Source organism: Odontesthes bonariensis, chromosome 9 (genome assembly GCF_027942865.1).
Source record: "Odontesthes bonariensis isolate fOdoBon6 chromosome 9, fOdoBon6.hap1, whole genome shotgun sequence".
Lineage (NCBI taxonomy): Eukaryota > Metazoa > Chordata > Actinopteri > Atheriniformes > Atherinopsidae > Odontesthes > Odontesthes bonariensis.
In genome coordinates, this window is record NC_134514.1 from 10,527,701 (window position 1) to 10,546,174 (window position 18,474).

Consider the following 18,474-nt stretch of genomic DNA (forward strand, 5'->3'; position numbering starts at 1 on the left):
CAGCACATATCAGGACCCCCTGCAGTTTGCTTATCGCCATGGAGATGGAGTTGAAGACGCTATCATACACCTGCTTCAACAAACCCACTGTCATCTGGACAAAGCAGGCAGCACTGTGAGGATCATGTTCTTTGATTTCTCCAGTGCATTTAACACAATCCAGCCTGATCTGCTTCGTCTGAAACTCCAGAAGACTCAGGTGGAGGCCTCAACAATCACCTGGATTAATGACTACCTGACAAACAGACCACAGTTTGTCAGACTAAAGAATTGTGTGTCTAACCAGGTGATCAGCAGCACAGGAGCACCACAGGGGACTGTACTCTCACCATTCCTTTTCACTCTGTACACTTCAGACTTCCAGTACAAGTCAGACTCCTGTCATCTACAGAAATATTCAGATGACTCTGCAGTTGTTGGGTGTATCAGAGATGGACAAGAAGCTGAGTACAGAGAGCTGGTGGACCGCTTTGTGGCATGGTGTGGGAACAATCATCTCATCTTGAATGTTAACAAAACAAAGGAGATGATTGTAGATTTCAGGAGAAACAGGGTCAGATCAAACCCTGTTTCCATCATGGGAGAAGAAGTGGAGGTGGTTGAGGAATATAAATACCTTGGTGTTCATCTGGACAACAGACTGGACTGGAGACACAACAGTGAAGCCATCTACAAGAAAGGACAGAGCAGACTGTACTTCTTGAGGAAGCTAAGGTTTGCAACAAGATGTTGCAGATATTCTACAAGTCTGTTGTTGAGAGTGTCATTTCCTCTTGCGTCATCTGTTGGGGCAGCAGCATCAGAACCAGGGACCTAAAAAGACTCAACAACCTGATAAGGAAGGCTGGTTCTGTTCTGGGGACGACTGTGGAACCTCTGGAGACAATAATGCAAAGAAGGATTTTGCATAAAATCAAGAGAATTATGGACAACCCTGAACATCCTCTCCATGAGACTGTTATCAGAAAATAGAGTCTCTTCAGTCAAAGGCTTCTTCAGTTTGGATGCAAAACGGACCGCTACAGGAAATCATTCCTGCCCACAGCCATCAGCATCTATAATAACTCCTTGATTTAATTGAGCTTCATCAACATTTAATTTCCCTCTGGGATAAATAAAGTATTTTTTAATTTAATTTTTAATTTAATTTTTAATTTAATTAATTTAATTTCTCAGATTATTTTGTTGGTTTTCGTAGTTTTATTTATATTAAGCATTTGACCACTGTCATTACAGGATAAAACTGAAACATATGTTTGGTTGTGTGACTTATTGAAGCCAGTCGATTTAAGCACAATAATTTCCACATGATGAGCCTCAGTGGAGAGTTGAACGGAAAATGTGATGTGTGTTAGGAACCACATAAATTCATATGGGCGCACAAGAGGTAAACTTTAAATCTGAGTGTCAGAAATAGCTCAATGTGGGACAGAGCATACGTCTGCATTTGCACATTTGCATTCATTGAAATCATGTGTTGTTCATGTGTTTATCATTACCACCTGGGTCTGTGTGTAGTTATGTGTGTAATTATGTATTAATTAAATATGTGTATCTGTTTATTTATGAACAGGAACGATTACACAGTTAATGACGACATCTACTGTATGTTCTTGGAGGGTTGTCCAAGGGGTTAGAAATAAGTCAAAATTAACCCAAAGTACACAAATGCAAAATATGTCTCACATATGTCTTGCATGAACTTTTACACATTGATCAGTTTTAATGCAAACACCTCAACAGACATTAAAACGTCATAACACTGAACAGTGAACCTAAAGAACCCTGTCACAACTTATGGCATCTGAGCTCCCGTCCTGTGCTTTCAAGATGAGAAAATAAAAGTGAACCTTTTGATATTAGCCCACAAGCTGGTCCTATTTTATACAGACCATAGCTCTTGCTGTAATCCAAAAGTCTAACCCATACCCTGCTCTAGTTTCAAAGGAAATTCAAACATAAAACTGTATCATCGGGTAACATGATCATCAATCACTTTCTAACATAATGGTTTCCTAGAACACGGACTATAATGTTGTCATACTATATACAAGCAGTCATGAAACAACTATCGTATGACATATGAAGTAAGGTTGAAAATAGAATCTTACAGCAATGGATTATTGACATAGACATATCCAAAGCTGAAAAAAGGAAGTCTGACAAAAACAGAAAAAAAACTAGTACAAAACAAGAATGAACCACTTACTGACTCATCATTAAAAGTAATTTTATGTTTTAATCTCTGTTGTGATTAAAGTATAGACCGAGAGTAGGAAAATACGAGGTCAGCCAAAATTAAGCTGAGGCAAAACAGTTTTATGAACTTTTTTAAGATACCAAACAAGCCTATTAGCCTTTATATAAAAGCTAATAGTAGCTGTGTGGCAGGGATCCACAGAGCAGCTTCATTACAGTCTCATTGCGGGATTCTGCTAAAATGTTTCAGAAGTAAATTACCAACATAACAGATTTGAATTAGATCTTTATCTATAATTTGCACATTAGAATTGAGGAGAAATAACAAAGGTAAAACTCAATTCAAATCAAAATACGTGAAGAATTGAGGATCAGCGATTTACCACCTGCATATAATTTGAAAGCTGGCTGTGTTATCCATCCTCATTTATTATTGTGTTGTCACCTCTTTCAGTAGCACATGAGTCTAAAACATTCACATCTGCTTACTAAAAGAATCCAAACAAGCTGCTTTAGGTGAAATTAAATCTTAATGTGGTTTCTTTGTATTGTGCAACTGTTCATGAAGAACAATAGCTGAACAACGGGAACAACAGACTAAAAGGTCAAAGTAGCTCTCCCTCTGCCTCAGGCTTTTACTCAGAGCAGCTAAAATCATATTTAATGGCTGTCCTAAACACTCACCTTGATCTTTTTTTCCTTTTTTTTTCTCTAGTACAAAAACTATATTGCTGTAACCAAAACACATTTATCGTTCAATAGATTTAAAAGAGATTAATCTTCCAAAAGTGTGAGGGGCACATATGATGCTCACATGTGAGCCAACAGTAAGAACAGTGGATATGTATTACCAGCTTGTTTAACCTACAGACATTAGCTGTTGTTCAGGTCAGCATGAGGAAACATAAATTTACAGCTTCCTTGGGGAGATTCATCTGGTAAAATAATCAAAACTATGGAGATATGTAATGTGTTTGTAGTGTACTAAAGTCACCACTAATGCATGCATGAAAAGATCTACAATAATTACATGTGACAATGAGACACATACGCAACTGTACACTGTGCATGCAACAGCTGAATAACTAAATGCACAATAATAATCAAAGTGATCCCTATTATTTACTTATTTTTACTTATTGAAGGTGCAAAGGAAAAAATCTGGTGATGTACAGATTGATGATGGTACTACAAAATGTATCTAGACGTCTGTATTTCAAAGAGTTTAGATTGTTCTGAGAAAAACGTTTTGCGATGAAAAAGATGTTAATGGGTTTGAAACAGTTAAACAGGATATGGAAGTGAACTAAAGCCTCACTGTATTAACTCCACATGTGTGAAGAGCGTGTCCAGTCTGGTCCCAGCACAGTGGTATCTGTACATGATGAATGTTGGGAATCTGTCAAACTGGAGACGACACGACACTGCTGTTTATCATATGTCTGTCTTCAGGCTCACAGCAACTATCACAGACCAATCTGGTGGCAGTCAGAGGAACAAAACATTAATTTCTAAAGTACTGCAGTTAATCAATCATGGTGATCTGCACAACTGGCTTTTCATGCCCGCAGCCAGTTTTCTGTCTGATGACCATGTGTTTTAGAATAGGAAATTTAATGACCAGTAGTTGGACATCTATTGTATTTTACCAGCCAAATTATTTCTATGCTTTGGCAAAAATAATCAAATGATGAAGGATGTAAAAGGTTTTGATTAATGTCAACTCAGAGCAAGTCCACGTCTCATTGGATGTATCCTTTTAAGATAGGATTTGGTGCCCTCTGCAGATCATAGTCCTGAGTGCAGTCAGTGTCTTTGCAGGTCTTACATAATCATCAAGTTGTAAACTTCTTAGCTTACACGAGCAGCAGATTAAACTACTTTATTTGTGTCCAGCATGACCCGTGTTGATCCTACTTTACTTGTTTGTGTGATCACAAATGTAAACCGAATCCCCAAGATTCTGGCTGCTGCAAGAAATTTCACATCATTAAACAACTAAACTGTATTTTCAGCTTGTCTCATAATCTTCAGTCCTGGTGAGCACATCGTTTACTCTGTTACAACTGTGGGTGGCCAATATGTAGAGGAAGCTCCCATGGTGTATCTAAGTGGTCATGTCCTGAATAATTAATCATACTGGTGTTGAGTCTTCCCCAGAAATCCTGTGGGAAAACAACCCTCTCAGCAGCTGTGCTGCCTGTGTCAGCACAATCATCCAATAAAAGTTTTAGGAATGTTTTCGAGGGTATTATACAAATGTTTTTGTCTTTTTAAATTCCTTATTGATTGTACATAATGTTGAATATATTAAAGAACGCTAACACTAGTTTATTATTTAAACATTAAACATATATATTTATATACCTGCTTGACAAATTTGATTGCTATACTGAAATTGGACTTAAAGTAAACAAAACAATGACCATAATAATCATAATAGGAAGATATTATCAAGGTGCCCTTGAGCAAGGCACCATACCCCCATACTCCCCGGGCGCAGAGCAGAGGACAAATTTTGTGTGTATGTATGCATGACAATGAAAATCTGAACTCTCTCTTAAAGATCTTGATACATGTTATGTTTGCTCTTAATGTAATACCTTCTACCATTGGGATATGTTTCAAACAATTACTATAAAAACTTATAACGTGTTAATTTCTGTTAATCTTAGTTCTAGGAGTGCATTTTGAAAGTACTTCCCAGAAATCTTCGTTTTGTTATGTATTCTTCCACAGTGGCTTGACCAATTAGAGTTCGCTGCAGTTACGCATTGTATTTATCTAGAAAGCAGACTGGAAATTCAGCGTTGAGGCTTTCTATAACAAGGGGCAGCAGCATCAGAGTCAAAGCTCAAAGAAAGTACACAAACAGGTATGCTGCACAAGTTAATGAACATAAAGAACAACGTTGCACATCCTTTCCATCATACAGTGCAGAAACAATGACTTACGATCAGTTTGAGGATTCGTTGGCAAAGATACAGGAGGTCATTCCTGGCTGTAGATATAACAATACATGATGAAAGCTCAGAATGAAAAATGAAATAAAATACTGCTACAATATAATTTCGGTTTGGGATGAATACAGCTGTTGCAATTTATCCAAATGACCAGTAGATGGCAGTGAAACTCGCGATATTTCAATAACCTTCACTGAGCTGTTATAGTAGAAATTTGAACGACTCTTTGCTGCCCTCTTGTGGACATATTCTCAAACTGTAATCATGGTCATGGGGGTATATTCGTACTTCCTGTGCCCCTTCAAAATATAGGTAAACACACGCGTGCGGCTGATGTACAATTTTAGCGATCTCATCGATTCTTCCTGTCACGACACTTTTTTTTTTTACTTTGACAGGTCGACAATATGTGCTTTCACATCTACAGACAGCCCTCTACATTGTAGACTCGTGTAACAGTGCAGCTATTTAACTTCGTAAACCGGTGTGGTTTTGTAGTTAACCTTATCCAGTAACCGGAAGAAACGTTTTCTATAAGACAGCTAACTGGCAAGTAAGCTGTTCTTCTGAGTTTTTTTCCTCAAGGAGGTAAGCGTTGATAACGTTAGCAAAAAAGGAAGCTAGTGCTAACCTGTTACGTCTCTATTGCTAATGACAGTGACAACAATGGCTTGTTAAAAGACTTATTAGTGTTGATAATGTTGTTTACTTCTGCTGGTAAAATAAATCGGCGTAACAGTCAGCCTGGTGTGTACAGAGAAGTCAGCTGTTACTGGATTGTGTTCTACCATTAGGATTAGCTTGTTTTAGCCCACTTGTGATCAGATAACCCATTTAACATAACTAGAATCAATTAGCTAACTAGTCAGTTTGTTACACGCCAGACCTTTTGGCTTGTTGTTTTGGAGGCGACGCGTAGTAAATTGTAGGTAACCTGTAGCCTAACATAAAGTGTCTAGAAGTGTGACGAGTTCCGATTAACGTGAAATGATGTCCTTTTTTTTTTGTTGCAATATTGTTATAACTATTAAGATACAATGCAAAAATGTATCAATAAAGCTAATTTTAAGTCTTGTTTCAGAGGGAATGGAGAAGGCTAAACAAGAGGCATTTGATAATGCAAGACTTCAAGTGATCAAAGATGGATATCAGAGGGCTTTTGAGTGCATCAATAAAGGACTCACAGTGGATGAAGCTGGAGACAAGATACAGGCCCTGGAGCTCTACAAGCAAGGCCGAAAACACCTTCTCCGGGCCATCAGTGTGCCCTCACGGGGAAATGAGTGTGGTGGCAGCTCCTGGGAATCAGCACGACAGATGCAGGAGAAGATGCAGGAGACTCTGAATAACATCACCACTCGCCTCGCCATACTGGAGACCAGCGCTGACCTTGATATGGAAGCTGCACAGAGCTCTAGCAGTGTGTCTGACCGTGGTGTTACAGACACGTCTGCAGAAGGTCTCTATCCAATGCTGCCTACCAAAGAGAAGTCAGAAAGGCCAGCTCAACCAAAAAAAAATGCTGCTAATAACCAGCCAGTGGGAGCTGTAGGAGGCATGGCTGCAAACCTTCAGGCCTTGGCTCCAGCTGAGCAGCCTCCAGCTTACTCTCCTCAGGCAGCTGATGGCCACCTGTCTATCTCTTATGGAACAGATTCTGGGGAGATGTCATTTGTCGGGGATGAGTTCTACAGCCATACGTCTAACTCGACATCATCTCCCCAGAGTATGAGTGAAGAGGGTGAAGAGCTTCTGTACATTCCTCATGGTGTTCAAATATTCTTTGTCACACCCGAGGGGCAAGTTAGCGCTCCATCATACCCGGGCTACATGCGGTTGGTGAAGTTTACCAGTGATCAGTCTGAGACGACGCCTGATCGACCACCAGCATTTCTCCAGGTAAAGTAGAAAAGTTCTTCACACGAACCACATTCCTGCAGGAAGTTGGAAAGCATGATAGCCACTCTTGCGTCTGTCTAATGCAATAAGCACAAGTTAAGTGTCATCACTGAAGTGCCCCAAACTGTTTTCAGTCTATCTTGTGCCCTTTCACCTGATTTTGTAAGATAATTTGTTGATCACGTCAAGATCTCTTCAACTGTGGGAGGAGATAGGCTCGTTAATGATCAATATCCTCACCCTGTGGAGACAGTCACGTGAGAGTTGTTTATCAAGAGCCCTAATCCCAGCGGCTATGATGTCACCCGGCAGGGAATACTAGATCAGGATTAAATCTGGCTCAGAGTTAGAGAAAATAGATCCTTAGTCATCATTCCTTTTATCTAATTAGACTTCATGAAGGAAATCAATGTAAACTTGTTGCAGCAACCTACCTGTTCTTAACATATCACTAAAAGTCACCCAGAAGGGATACTGCTGTCTTGGCTGATGAAGGAAATGGAAAGCAACAATAAATCAACTACCATGTTGCTAGTGCACAGTTTGTCAGATCTTTGAACCTCTAGATTGGTTTTGTAAACATGGAGCGTGTTTATAAAGCCCACAACCAGTGATAAGTAACTAATTGAAGCTATGTAAACACATGTCCTTAGGCTCTTGTTGATTCTAAATTAACTCCTTATCAAATCCCTTCAACATATCCCTTTTTTTGTTTGCTATACTTTGCCCTGCCGCTGTCTTCAGTGACACTGGCGGGTCATGAGACTGAAATTCAACTCTGCATTGGGGAATTTCCCAGGTGTTACTGCCAATTGGTGACATCAGGCATAAACTCAATTTCCCGTGCTGTGCTCTGTAATCCTGTTAGACTTTCAGCAGTCAGAGGGTGACTGTGTCCCCTGGGTTGTCTTCTGAAGGATGTCTTCTGAATTAGCTCATCGTTGTATGGCAGAAATTTAAAGCATCATCCCGCCGTCCCTCCCACCATCACTGTTACCTTTGTTTGTGAATTAAAATTTCCAGGTGTTTCCTTAACTATCTTGTGCCTCCTGACAGGTCTGTGACTGGCTCTACCCTCTCATGGCCATGAACTCTCCGGTATTGCTGTGCAACACTGGAGTGTTTATGTTTCCAGACATGATGGCGCCAACTCCAGGGTATTACGTGGGAGTGGTGCTGTCCTCTGAGCTTCCTGCTGCAGAAAAAGAGCATTTTCAGGAGCTGTTGTCTCAGATGACCGATCTCAGGATTCAGGTTGGTGCAGCCATGCAGCTAGGTGTGAAAAAACACAACAAGCTGCGACAGTCTTTGGTGAAAATGATCAAATGGGGATAATATATTTCAATACATTTAGATCAATACCACCTGTCATATGTAGCTTTATGCCATTCAGTCTCATTTCACCGACTACATGCTGAGACTAACATTTTGTGCAATATATTTCCACTGTTCTAAGTCACCAAACAATAGTTGCACAATGCTTTTTGGCAAATGCTTTTGTGCCAACGGGGAGAACAGAGAGCTATTTTAAGAAATTGCCATTGGACTTGGAGCACTGTGCAATGTAACAGGCATTTGAAAATAGTTTTCATCATCACTTTGTAAATTTCCAGTCATTACTCTGATCATTCTTTCATATTCAAACCTTAGATCTGAGCTTCAGCCGCTAATGTTGGACCTGCATAAACCTGTTGCCCACACAGGAATCAAATCGTCAGCAATGGGGGGTTGGATAATTCATTTTTTTTTTTTTTTTTAAAGTAACCCCCCCTTACATTGATGCAATGACTTGGACAGAATGTGGTTAAAGTCTGTGCAGAAGTGTCACCAGAGTAGCCACCTGAGCACTCGCATGCCTTCCCTCACATCCTTCCGCCCAACAAAGCTGCAGCTTTCTGTTCACTACGGTCAGCCCAGACTCAAACTTTTCCTGGTCGACCAACAGCTGCACTTTAAAGCAGACAGTTGACACCCAGATATATTTGGCAAACTGCTCTCCTATTTGTCTTTTTCGTACACCCTGGTGACATCGTTCCCCTCGCTTTTTAATATACTGAAGATGAAATTCGCGACACGAATGCTTATTAATTTACACTGAAGCATACAAGATCTCTTCAGACCTTTGCAGCACATGCTGAAAAATGAAGCAACCTTTACGGTCCGTCTCTGCCCTTCTCAGCTTCACTGCAGTTATAGCAGGAGCGCAAAGATTGACGTGAACGAAAGTGAGAGAAAGGAAAATGAAGGCACTGTCACTTCCAATGTAGTATCAGCAAAAAAAAAAATCATGACTAAGTATTGACAAAAACCTGACAGAGGTGTTGGATGACATTTTCATTTGAATTAGTTAGTTTAATCATTTGATTTAAACTGCTTGCGATATCGTACTTTCGGCATTGAGTTAAAACTTAACCCATAGCCCATTTCGTACAAACTATCCATTTACACATCGCATGATGGCATTCACCCAAGAAAGACCAGGATATGGATTTCGGTCCATATCGGTCCATATCAGCCTTAAAATAAAATCTAAATCAAAATTAGGGACAAGCTGTTGGAAAGTTGGAAGTATAGCAGAGAAAGTGGTATGGTTGAAATCTCCAGAAATAGTCATGAATACATTTGGATGCTGAGCTTGTAGCCTGGCAACAATTGAGCTAATGACGTCACATGCAGTGCCAGACGCTGGTTCAGGGAACCCACATTCATCTACCAAAATAACACGGGTGAAGTCATTCAGGAGGCAACTTATCAGGAGCAGTTTAATAACAAGCAAACTTCTTTCCTTCACTTTTGCACCTCTGTCTGCCTTCTCCATCTGCCTGTATACCCGAAGAGCCTGTTGGAGGCATTGGAGTTCAGACTGTTCCTACAGACATGTCCTACACCTAATCCTGCATTCCTGATGTTTCCATTGTGTCACATTTATTTAAATTAAGAAATATCCTTGTACTGTGTTTCACTCTTGCATGTCTCCTCTTCAAATTATCGGGATTTTAGTTATTAGTTGGGCTTTGGAAAGCTCAGTCAGCTGCTCCCACATGAAAACAACTGTTCTGCTGGCTGGGTTACTCATCATACTCGGTTTTTAAAAAAAGGAAAAAGTGAAAGCTTTAAATGGGTGCCAAGCTAGTTAATGTGTTTGCTTGTGATTACACTGCTATTTTGCAGTCCCCCACACTAATTACACAAATTATTCTGCTGGCATAGAATAATCAGAAGAAGAATACATTTCAAACCTCTCATGGGAAGTTGCTGCACACATAACACAGAGAGACTGCAAACTGAAGAGAAACCCAGATTTCTGTTGTCTCAGCCTGGCATGAAATGCCTGCTGCCGTCTACTTCTGATCTGGCACCCTTCCCATGTTACCCCTGCCTCAGCATTGTGGGGATTTGACACTGGCAGGTGAGGAGAATTAATCAGCTATAATGCTCTTATCTGCAGCACATAGAACAACCTCCAGAGTCTCAGCTGAAAGACAAGTGTCAGTTGAGTGTTGATGGAGGAAGAGCGAAGCCAGACAAGGTCGTTTTTAACAATGCCGTCAGGCTAGATATCTTCTCTGATGGAAGTTGTCCCCTGTCAGAAAGTAAGCACTTTTATACTGGTTTTCATTTTTTGGGTCAGTTTGAATATTTGGGGTTATCGGCTCAAAGCTTTCCGACTGTGCAGAGCTTTTAAGATGGCAGTCTGTTTGGGGCAAACAAATGGTGCATTGTAATTACCAGAATAGAATGAGAGGAACTATTGTGTGGCCTGAGAGGTTACTTTGGGTCTAGGGTCGAAACTGAGATGTGCACAGCATTCACAAAGTGACTGACAAGTTGTCCAAAGCTTTGCACTGCAAATCGTTTGTATTTTCAGCCCACATTTTCGGATATCTATGTGTTTGTATGGTCAGGCTCCAGATGAAGCTGCAGACACCATTAATCTCAGTCAGAAGGTGTCTATCGCTACACCTGAGGAGACCACACCAGCGGAGACTGAGGAGGAGAAATCTCTGCCTGAATGGAGTGAAAAGGTGGCAAGTGGCATCTTGACAGGTGTGTCTTTAAATTTGAATAACCCAATGCTTCAGTTTCTAAGTCATTACATCACTCATAAATATAGGTCAGAAATCCAGACTGTCTAACTCTGTGTGATCTTGTCAGGTGCTTCCTGGCTAAGCTGGGGTCTGGTGAAAGGTGCTGAGTACACGGGCAAGGCCATTCACAAAGGTGCATCTAAACTCAGAGACCACATCACTCCCGAGGACAAGCCCGCCCAAGTCAGCCCTGCAGTCACTAAAAGTCTCCATGTAGCCAAGCAAGCAACCGGTGGAGCCGTCAAAGTCAGCCAGTTTCTAGGTGACTTGAGTCTTTTTCAGTCTGCATGTTGTACTGATCTTGTGTGATGACAGTATTTTGCAGTGGACCTCTAACTGAGTACTGCTGTGTCACTGCAGTGGATGGGGTGTGTAGTGTCGCTGGCTGCGTCGGCCGAGAGTTGGCTCCTCATGTTAAAAAACATGGAGGTAAGCTGATCCCAGAGTCCATGAAGAAAGACAAGGATGGCCGTTCCAATATTGACGGGGCAATGGTAGTTGCTGCCAGTGGAGTGCAAGGTAGAGTTGAATTGTACTTTATATTCACTGATTGTGTTAGAATGTATCTGTTTTAAAATTGTATTATTTTTTTTGTAATATCTGAAAAATATGTATGGCGGTTCAAAGCACAACTATTGAATTTTAGTAGTTTGTTTGAATTTGGCATTATACAGTGTTATGGCTTTGTTTTCTTGTGGCTGTCCTGTGAAGCGCTGGTCGGTTGTTCAGGAATACACTGTGGAGCTCAATCACAGCCCATTTGCACCAAACAGGTCATAAAAAATGAAAGCCATGCTACTAAAGTAAATACATTAAATGCAATGTGGCATGTTTGCAGAGTTAAACATCCTGGGAAGCTGTTGATAATAAAGTTTCAATTTTATATTAGCACTTCAGTTCCCTTTCACTTTGCCAGACTTTATTGGAAGTGCTTCAAAACCAATACTTTAACATTGACTGTATAAAAATGACGCATATGACGATGTGTTGTGAAACTGCCTTAAGGATGTAATCTGTCTAAAGTCAAGCAGGTGGTGACTCCTGTGGTGGCAAAAAGAAGTGTGCTTATACAGAAGAGGTTTCCATTCATCACTCTTCTGTGTAGACACGCCTAGAATGCAAAGAAAATCAACCAAATCTGAAAATATTTGGAGCAAACCTCAAATGTTTATTCCCTTTCTGCACAAATTTGACATGCAGAATACAACTGTCATTGTTCCTCTGAGGTTGTCATGTAAAAAAACTTGTATCTGTCCAGGATTTGCAACTATGTGGACCGGTTTGGAAGTAGCTGCTAAGGACATCACTACAAGTGTAGCAGCAGAGACGGTCACGACCATAAAACACAAGTAAGTCCGTATTAAAGCACTCGTCCTCACCACTGTCACAGCTTGCTTGACTGCATTCTGATGTGTGTTGCAAATGACCTCTTGCACTATTTAAGCACAGTAAAACACTTACTTGTATTCCTCTTCAATTTGCTTTGCAGATATAGGGGTCTACAAAACATCTTTGACACATCTAATGAGAAAAAGTGACATTTTTCCTAATTGTACACGGCTGTTTAACCCATCACACCACTAATCACAGAAATGACATGTGACCCCTTTTTTGTAATTATTTTGCTTTTGCACAATGTTCTCTTGAGTCCTATGCTGCATCACTTCACCTTCCTTCCTTTTATGCTAATTCACATCCTGATGATGCTTTCACTGATTTATAAAATACTTTCTAATAAAAATCTCACAATAGATAATGTTACTGTCCTGCCTGCCTGCCTGCCTTACACATCTTTTTCTTACCTATAAGTTGGAGATATTTGGCCTTTGTGGGATTTCAGTTTCCTGGTCCTCATTTTGACTTGATAGGGTTTTTACAAGAGAAGCCATATTTAGCGTTTTATTTATCTGTTACTCATCTTTTTCTGTAAGAAAATTGGCCAGGCAGATGGTCTGTTCAACCATTAATTGGTTTCTAAATTGAATTTCAGATAAATTCAGATAATGGCAGACAGGCATTTCTTTATTCCAAATGATGCACTTGCATGGTTGTAATCCTCACATGGAAATTCAGCATGACATCTTTGCAATCCTTGCACAGCATATTAATTAATTTTCCTACTTCTGCTTTGACCTCTCACCCAATCTGACTAATGAAGGTATGGAGCAGCAGCAGGACAAGCCACAGACAGTGCTGTCAACTCTGCCATTAATGTCGGTATCACTGCCTTCAATATTGACAACCTGGGGATCAAAGCTGTGGTGAAAAGGACTGGAAAACACACAGCGCAGGCCATTTTGGAAGACTACAATCTTCAGGAAAAACCAGAAAATGGAAAGCAAGTGGAGAAATTGGAGAAATAGTTGGTAGTGTCCTGCCTCATTACCTCAACGATGCCTTAACCCTTTTAAAACTTTAGTCATCAAAGAAATCTATATTTAATATTATTTATAAAAATATATTCTATATTGACAAGATTACTACTGTGATGTGGATATATTATAGTTTGATAATGCTCTTAAGCACTTTAATTTTTATGTAATTGAAAGTTAATAGACCTTAACGTGGAACAATAACAGATTAAATAACTCAAACCATAACACTGAGAACATTGATGCACTGTATGAGATGCACATATTTTCATTTAACTTGAGGATGACAGTTTAACTCTGCTGTTTGTATTTACAAAGCATTGAGTAGTTCTTGAGGACCCATAACCTCTGTGAAGTTTCTCCAAGGTATGTTTGAATGAATTATGAAATAAATGTGTCTGATTATCTTCATATACAAGTCAAATGTTTGAGATGAAATATGGTCAGCTACACTGTTTGAAATGTTATCCCTGCTAACTGTGCCTTCAAATATCAAATTGGATTTCAAAATTAGAACAGTCTGGACAAACTCAAGCTGTAAAATTTGAACATGCTCTTGTTGCCAGAACTTGATTATGGAGCACTCCTGTATGACAGAGTTAATCCAATTTAAATGCTGCATGTTACTTTAGTTATTAAAGTAACAGAATTTTTTATTTATTTTTTTCTGTAAGAGGTGAACAGAGCTGATAAAGAATGAGAAACTGAAAGTTTGATGCTTTATCCTAAGCAATTTGAGCAGTTAATACGACCACTAATAAATGTTTCAAACTAATACCTCCATCTTGTGGCTGGATGTGTGCAACATGTTCGTTACCACAGAATATATGATTAGACTCATCTCTGTAAGCCCACTTTGTCTTAATGGAAATAAGTATTTACAAGTCTCACTTATAAAAAAAAAAAACAAGTTACATCATGTGAATAAGAAAAATAAAACTGATAGAAATGACCGTGTCATTTAAACCACATCTTTCCTTGAAGAAGTCACTAGACAAATCAAATGTTGAAACTGATCGGGTGTCAAAGGAATATTTAGGAAGGGGATTCATCTACGAGAAAGTATGTGGTGAAAAGTTTAAACATCGGGCCTGAGCTGATTTAAAATTGGATCAGGGAGGGAACATTGGACTATGATCTGATATCCGATTATGAAATTCTATTTGGAAGTTTGGTAATTATAGATGCTGAAGAAAAAAAAAAAAAAAAAAAGGGGGCAACCAACTTTGTTTTTGAGCAATCGCACTTCAAAAACCATCATCTGCAATTGTATGGGGGAGTAGTAGGAAACTGTAGGGCGCATCGTATAGGACCACTGATACCATTAATGCTGAAGGACATATACACACATACACGGGGAGAACATGCAAACTCCACACAGGAAGGCCCCAGCCACCTCCTTCTTGCTGTGAGACAGTATATCCATTAAATAAGGGTCTGGTAAAAATGTTGAGCATCATGACATGGTAAATACAACAGAAAGATCTGGACCGTTTTTTTTGTAAATGTTGCTTACATCAAAACTGGCACATTGGATGCGTTGCTTTGTATTACTTTAAATAATGTGGGGTTTAAAGGATTAAACAGTTGCTGGCCATTTGCATTTTAGAGTAACTGGGTTACTGCTTTTAGATATATTTCATGTAGAAAAAGAAAAAAGTCCTCTGAACTCCAGCTTCTCCTGAGGGTTAGTCCAGCACAAAGAATGCCAGCTTATTTGCACTGGTGTGTTTAAATGAATGAATGAGATGTGGATTGTAGATCACTTTGGACAGAGGTGAAACATAAATGCAGAGCTTGCTGTTTGTATACGAGTTAAACATCGAATGTAACCGTTTATTCTTCAACGAAAAACACAAGGAAAAGCATTTTTTCTTCCGAGTTCAGGTGAGAAATGGCAGTCCACTTATTTCCCCACAATACTTTTAGATTATTTTTCCTACTCAAAATAAAAATAGCCTAATGGAAGATAAATTAAATAAATTGACAAAGAAATGAAAGACAGCTCCAAAAATCCCTATGCTTTGCTGCAAGTATTCTTACTAAAGAAAAAGCACCTGGGAAAATAAAGTAAAGACAATGCATTATTCTAAAGGAACCTCAGATTGTCACTGAAATTAAAACTCTTACCCACAGCCTATAAATACGCATTTCATTCTTGGCGACTATATTTAAACCCTTACATCCTTCACAAATTTGAATGTCAATGCTATTCTCGCTTTAAATTTCAGAGATGGAAAAAAAGAAAACTTTGAATGTTCACTGTAAATAGACATATTATTAAAAAAATAACAAATATATCCATTTCACCCATAGCTGGCCATTCATAACTGCAAATAATATGCATTAAGCATTTAATTAGTAACATTTGAAGCTGAATGGTTAGATGAACCCCCATTTAAGGTGTAAGAACAGCATCTACAAGATTAGAATCAGGGAAGCACATGTTACCGTTACAATCCAAAAACAAATCCAGCCATAAGGAACTGACCATATCATACTGAGCATCGTTCTCATGGGTAAGAGAATTACATAGAACTTCTGACACTGGGTCAGCTCCAGGTGTCAGATCATCAGAACATGAAGTTGCCCTTTGACAGTGAGACGTGGGTATGAATAGTTTTGCTAAATCTTGTACTGCAGCACTGTCAGGTGTGCCGATCAGGGTTGAATCAATCTCCCCTTCCTCTGATGAGAAGAAATTTCTTTCAGCATTCTTCATTTCAGGTGGACTGTAGTCTTGAGAAAAATTAACTGATGGCAAAGCAACAGGATCCACTTGGCCAGGAGCGACATCCCATAAGAATTGGCTTGAGGAAAAGTCTAGGCCCGCCTGTTGTAAAGTATGGCTGATGGTTGGTGGTGTCCAACTACATGAAGTGAGGTTTATGAATGCAGAATGCTGGTTTATCCAGTTCTTTTCCATGGACTGAAACGAGGAAGAGAGAAATTGATCCTGGCAAACTGGCAGCATTTGTCCCCTGGGAACAGTCGATTTGTCCAACAATATTGGCTGGGCATGCACTGTGGGCAGGCTGTCAGTTTGAGCAAGCGTTTGATCCATCGTCAGAGGACAGCTCATCATAGTAGATAGTTGATATACTTGTTTACAGTTTCTCCGAGTGCTTCTCCCAGCAACAATCTGAAATGGGACACCAAGTTAATGTCGTACTGCACCAACAAATAATTTAACACTACCCTTTATTCCCTTTTGAACAGCTGGTTTGCTGCCTGCGAGGTATTCCTGTCTGGCCTGGCTAATTTTTTTAATAACATTGAGTATAATTTTAAAGACTGACCATGGTTATCCATAGTCTTCATAGAATAATACTAGTTTGTAGGATTTCTGCAGTTTTCTACAAACTGCTTACCTTTTCACAAAATGGACTGTTAAAAGATTAAACACAAGCATTGACAAGATGTTCCGATATGAAGCATGGAAACACATGGAAATCATTCCATAATAATGAATATATACAGAAAATAACAACTTATACCTGATACACTGGGATTCCACTAACCAAAGTCATAGGATAATATACTACACAAAATACCCAAGACAATAACTGAAATTACTGATATTGTCTAGTCCTACACTGTGCTATTATATTCCAAACTAATTTTTTTTTTAGGTCCATTGCTCACTTTTGTGTTCAGAAAAGGAGGAACACTTCTAAGGGTTCATCTTTCATTATTTAACCTGAGAAAGAATGCATCCAGTCACAATACATAATGATTTTTGTCTTGTGTTCAGCGATGTGCGTGTTAAAAAGTAGATGAGTGAAGATGAAAATTACAGCTCAAGTGCTGAAGATAAATAAGTCGACTGTCTTGCTTCCAGGTTCAGAGGCTTAAAAAAAAAAAAAAAAAAAAGGCAATATAGTTAGCTGTACCCTACAGAAGAAACAAGAAAGATGACAAAGGCAGAATATCAAAACTTAAAAATATGGGTTGAAAAACCCCCCAGAAATACTTTAAAGCAGCAAGAAAAGTTAGTTTTACCAATGCAACAAGTTTGTTAATTATTTTAGGACCTTTTAGTTGTATAGCTTTATCAGCAAACTAGCATTTAACCTTACAGTCTCCCAAGGTAACAAGTTGACCTTCAACAGGCCCCGCTGGACAAAAGCCCGATAATAATGTAAATGCTGGCATCAGATTCAACACCTTCACAAATGCTGATAACCATAAAAAGTGGGGCTGAGTTGAAGATCTTCTCTGATACTGGAAATGTTCATAAACAAACAAGCAAAAAATTAAATTAAATTTAAAAAAAAAAAATGCAAATTACCCATCAGGTGATCGTCTGCTCAAGGTAACTTGAATTTAGTCCTGAAACCCTAGCGTGGTTTTCACAGTTACGAGATCGGACGACCAATTAATTATAAACATCACCCACACCTGTGTGAGCTTAATTGACCGAAACCGAGTTTACATCTGATAGTGCATCGTTACCTAAACTGAGCCAATCTGTAGGCAGGTGAGGGATTTTCCACTGCCGGGAAAATAAAGTGGTAGTTTAACAGGGTATTGTGCTGTGCAGTTGCTACTTAGCTGTAAAAAAGAAAAGCTGCAAACTACATAAAAAATGGGAAATTAGTAATATAACTATAAAGAACTGCTCATATTGTATGGTGTAAAATATTTGGTTTTTAAGTAAGTCACATTAACTTGGCTTTAGGTTGTTTGTTTGTTAATATTAGTCTTGTTGCTGTGGATGATTATAGCTGATGGCTATCCGGATTAACAGCCTTGAGTAAACTGAATGCTTTTCTAAGATTGTGAGTTAATTGGTGACCTGTAATTAACAGTAAGTAAAATTCAAAGGTAAGAAAAGGTTATTCCACCCTAGCGTGACCGCGCATCGCACGAACACGCAGCACCGTTTCTGTCGTTGTGCGCGCTCCTACAGCAACGTGCGCGAGGCAGGCTGACACCAAAGGGGTCCGGTAA

General features: G+C 39.3%; 1 protein-coding gene across 3 annotated transcripts; it reads left to right on the plus strand.

Annotated features, from left to right (window-relative positions):
* Positions 1-5,538: 5,538 nt before the first annotated feature.
* Positions 5,539-14,296, plus strand: spartb (spartin b). Of its 3 annotated transcripts, none has more exons than XM_075473082.1 (9): positions 5,539-5,750; positions 6,244-7,061; positions 8,118-8,315; positions 10,967-11,108; positions 11,217-11,411; positions 11,510-11,668; positions 12,408-12,498; positions 12,639-12,683; positions 13,308-14,296. In XM_075473082.1, the coding sequence occupies exons 2-9, from the start codon at positions 6,249-6,251 to the stop codon at positions 13,510-13,512; spliced, it is 1,848 nt and encodes a 615-aa protein (XP_075329197.1). In that variant the 5' UTR covers positions 5,539-5,750; positions 6,244-6,248; the 3' UTR covers positions 13,513-14,296. The 3 variants fall into 3 exon arrangements, with proteins under 3 accessions (XP_075329197.1, XP_075329198.1, XP_075329199.1); XM_075473083.1 differs by having other exon boundaries at positions 5,539-5,715; XM_075473084.1 differs by lacking the exon at positions 12,639-12,683 and having other exon boundaries at positions 5,540-5,750.
* Positions 14,297-18,474: the final 4,178 nt, after the last annotated feature.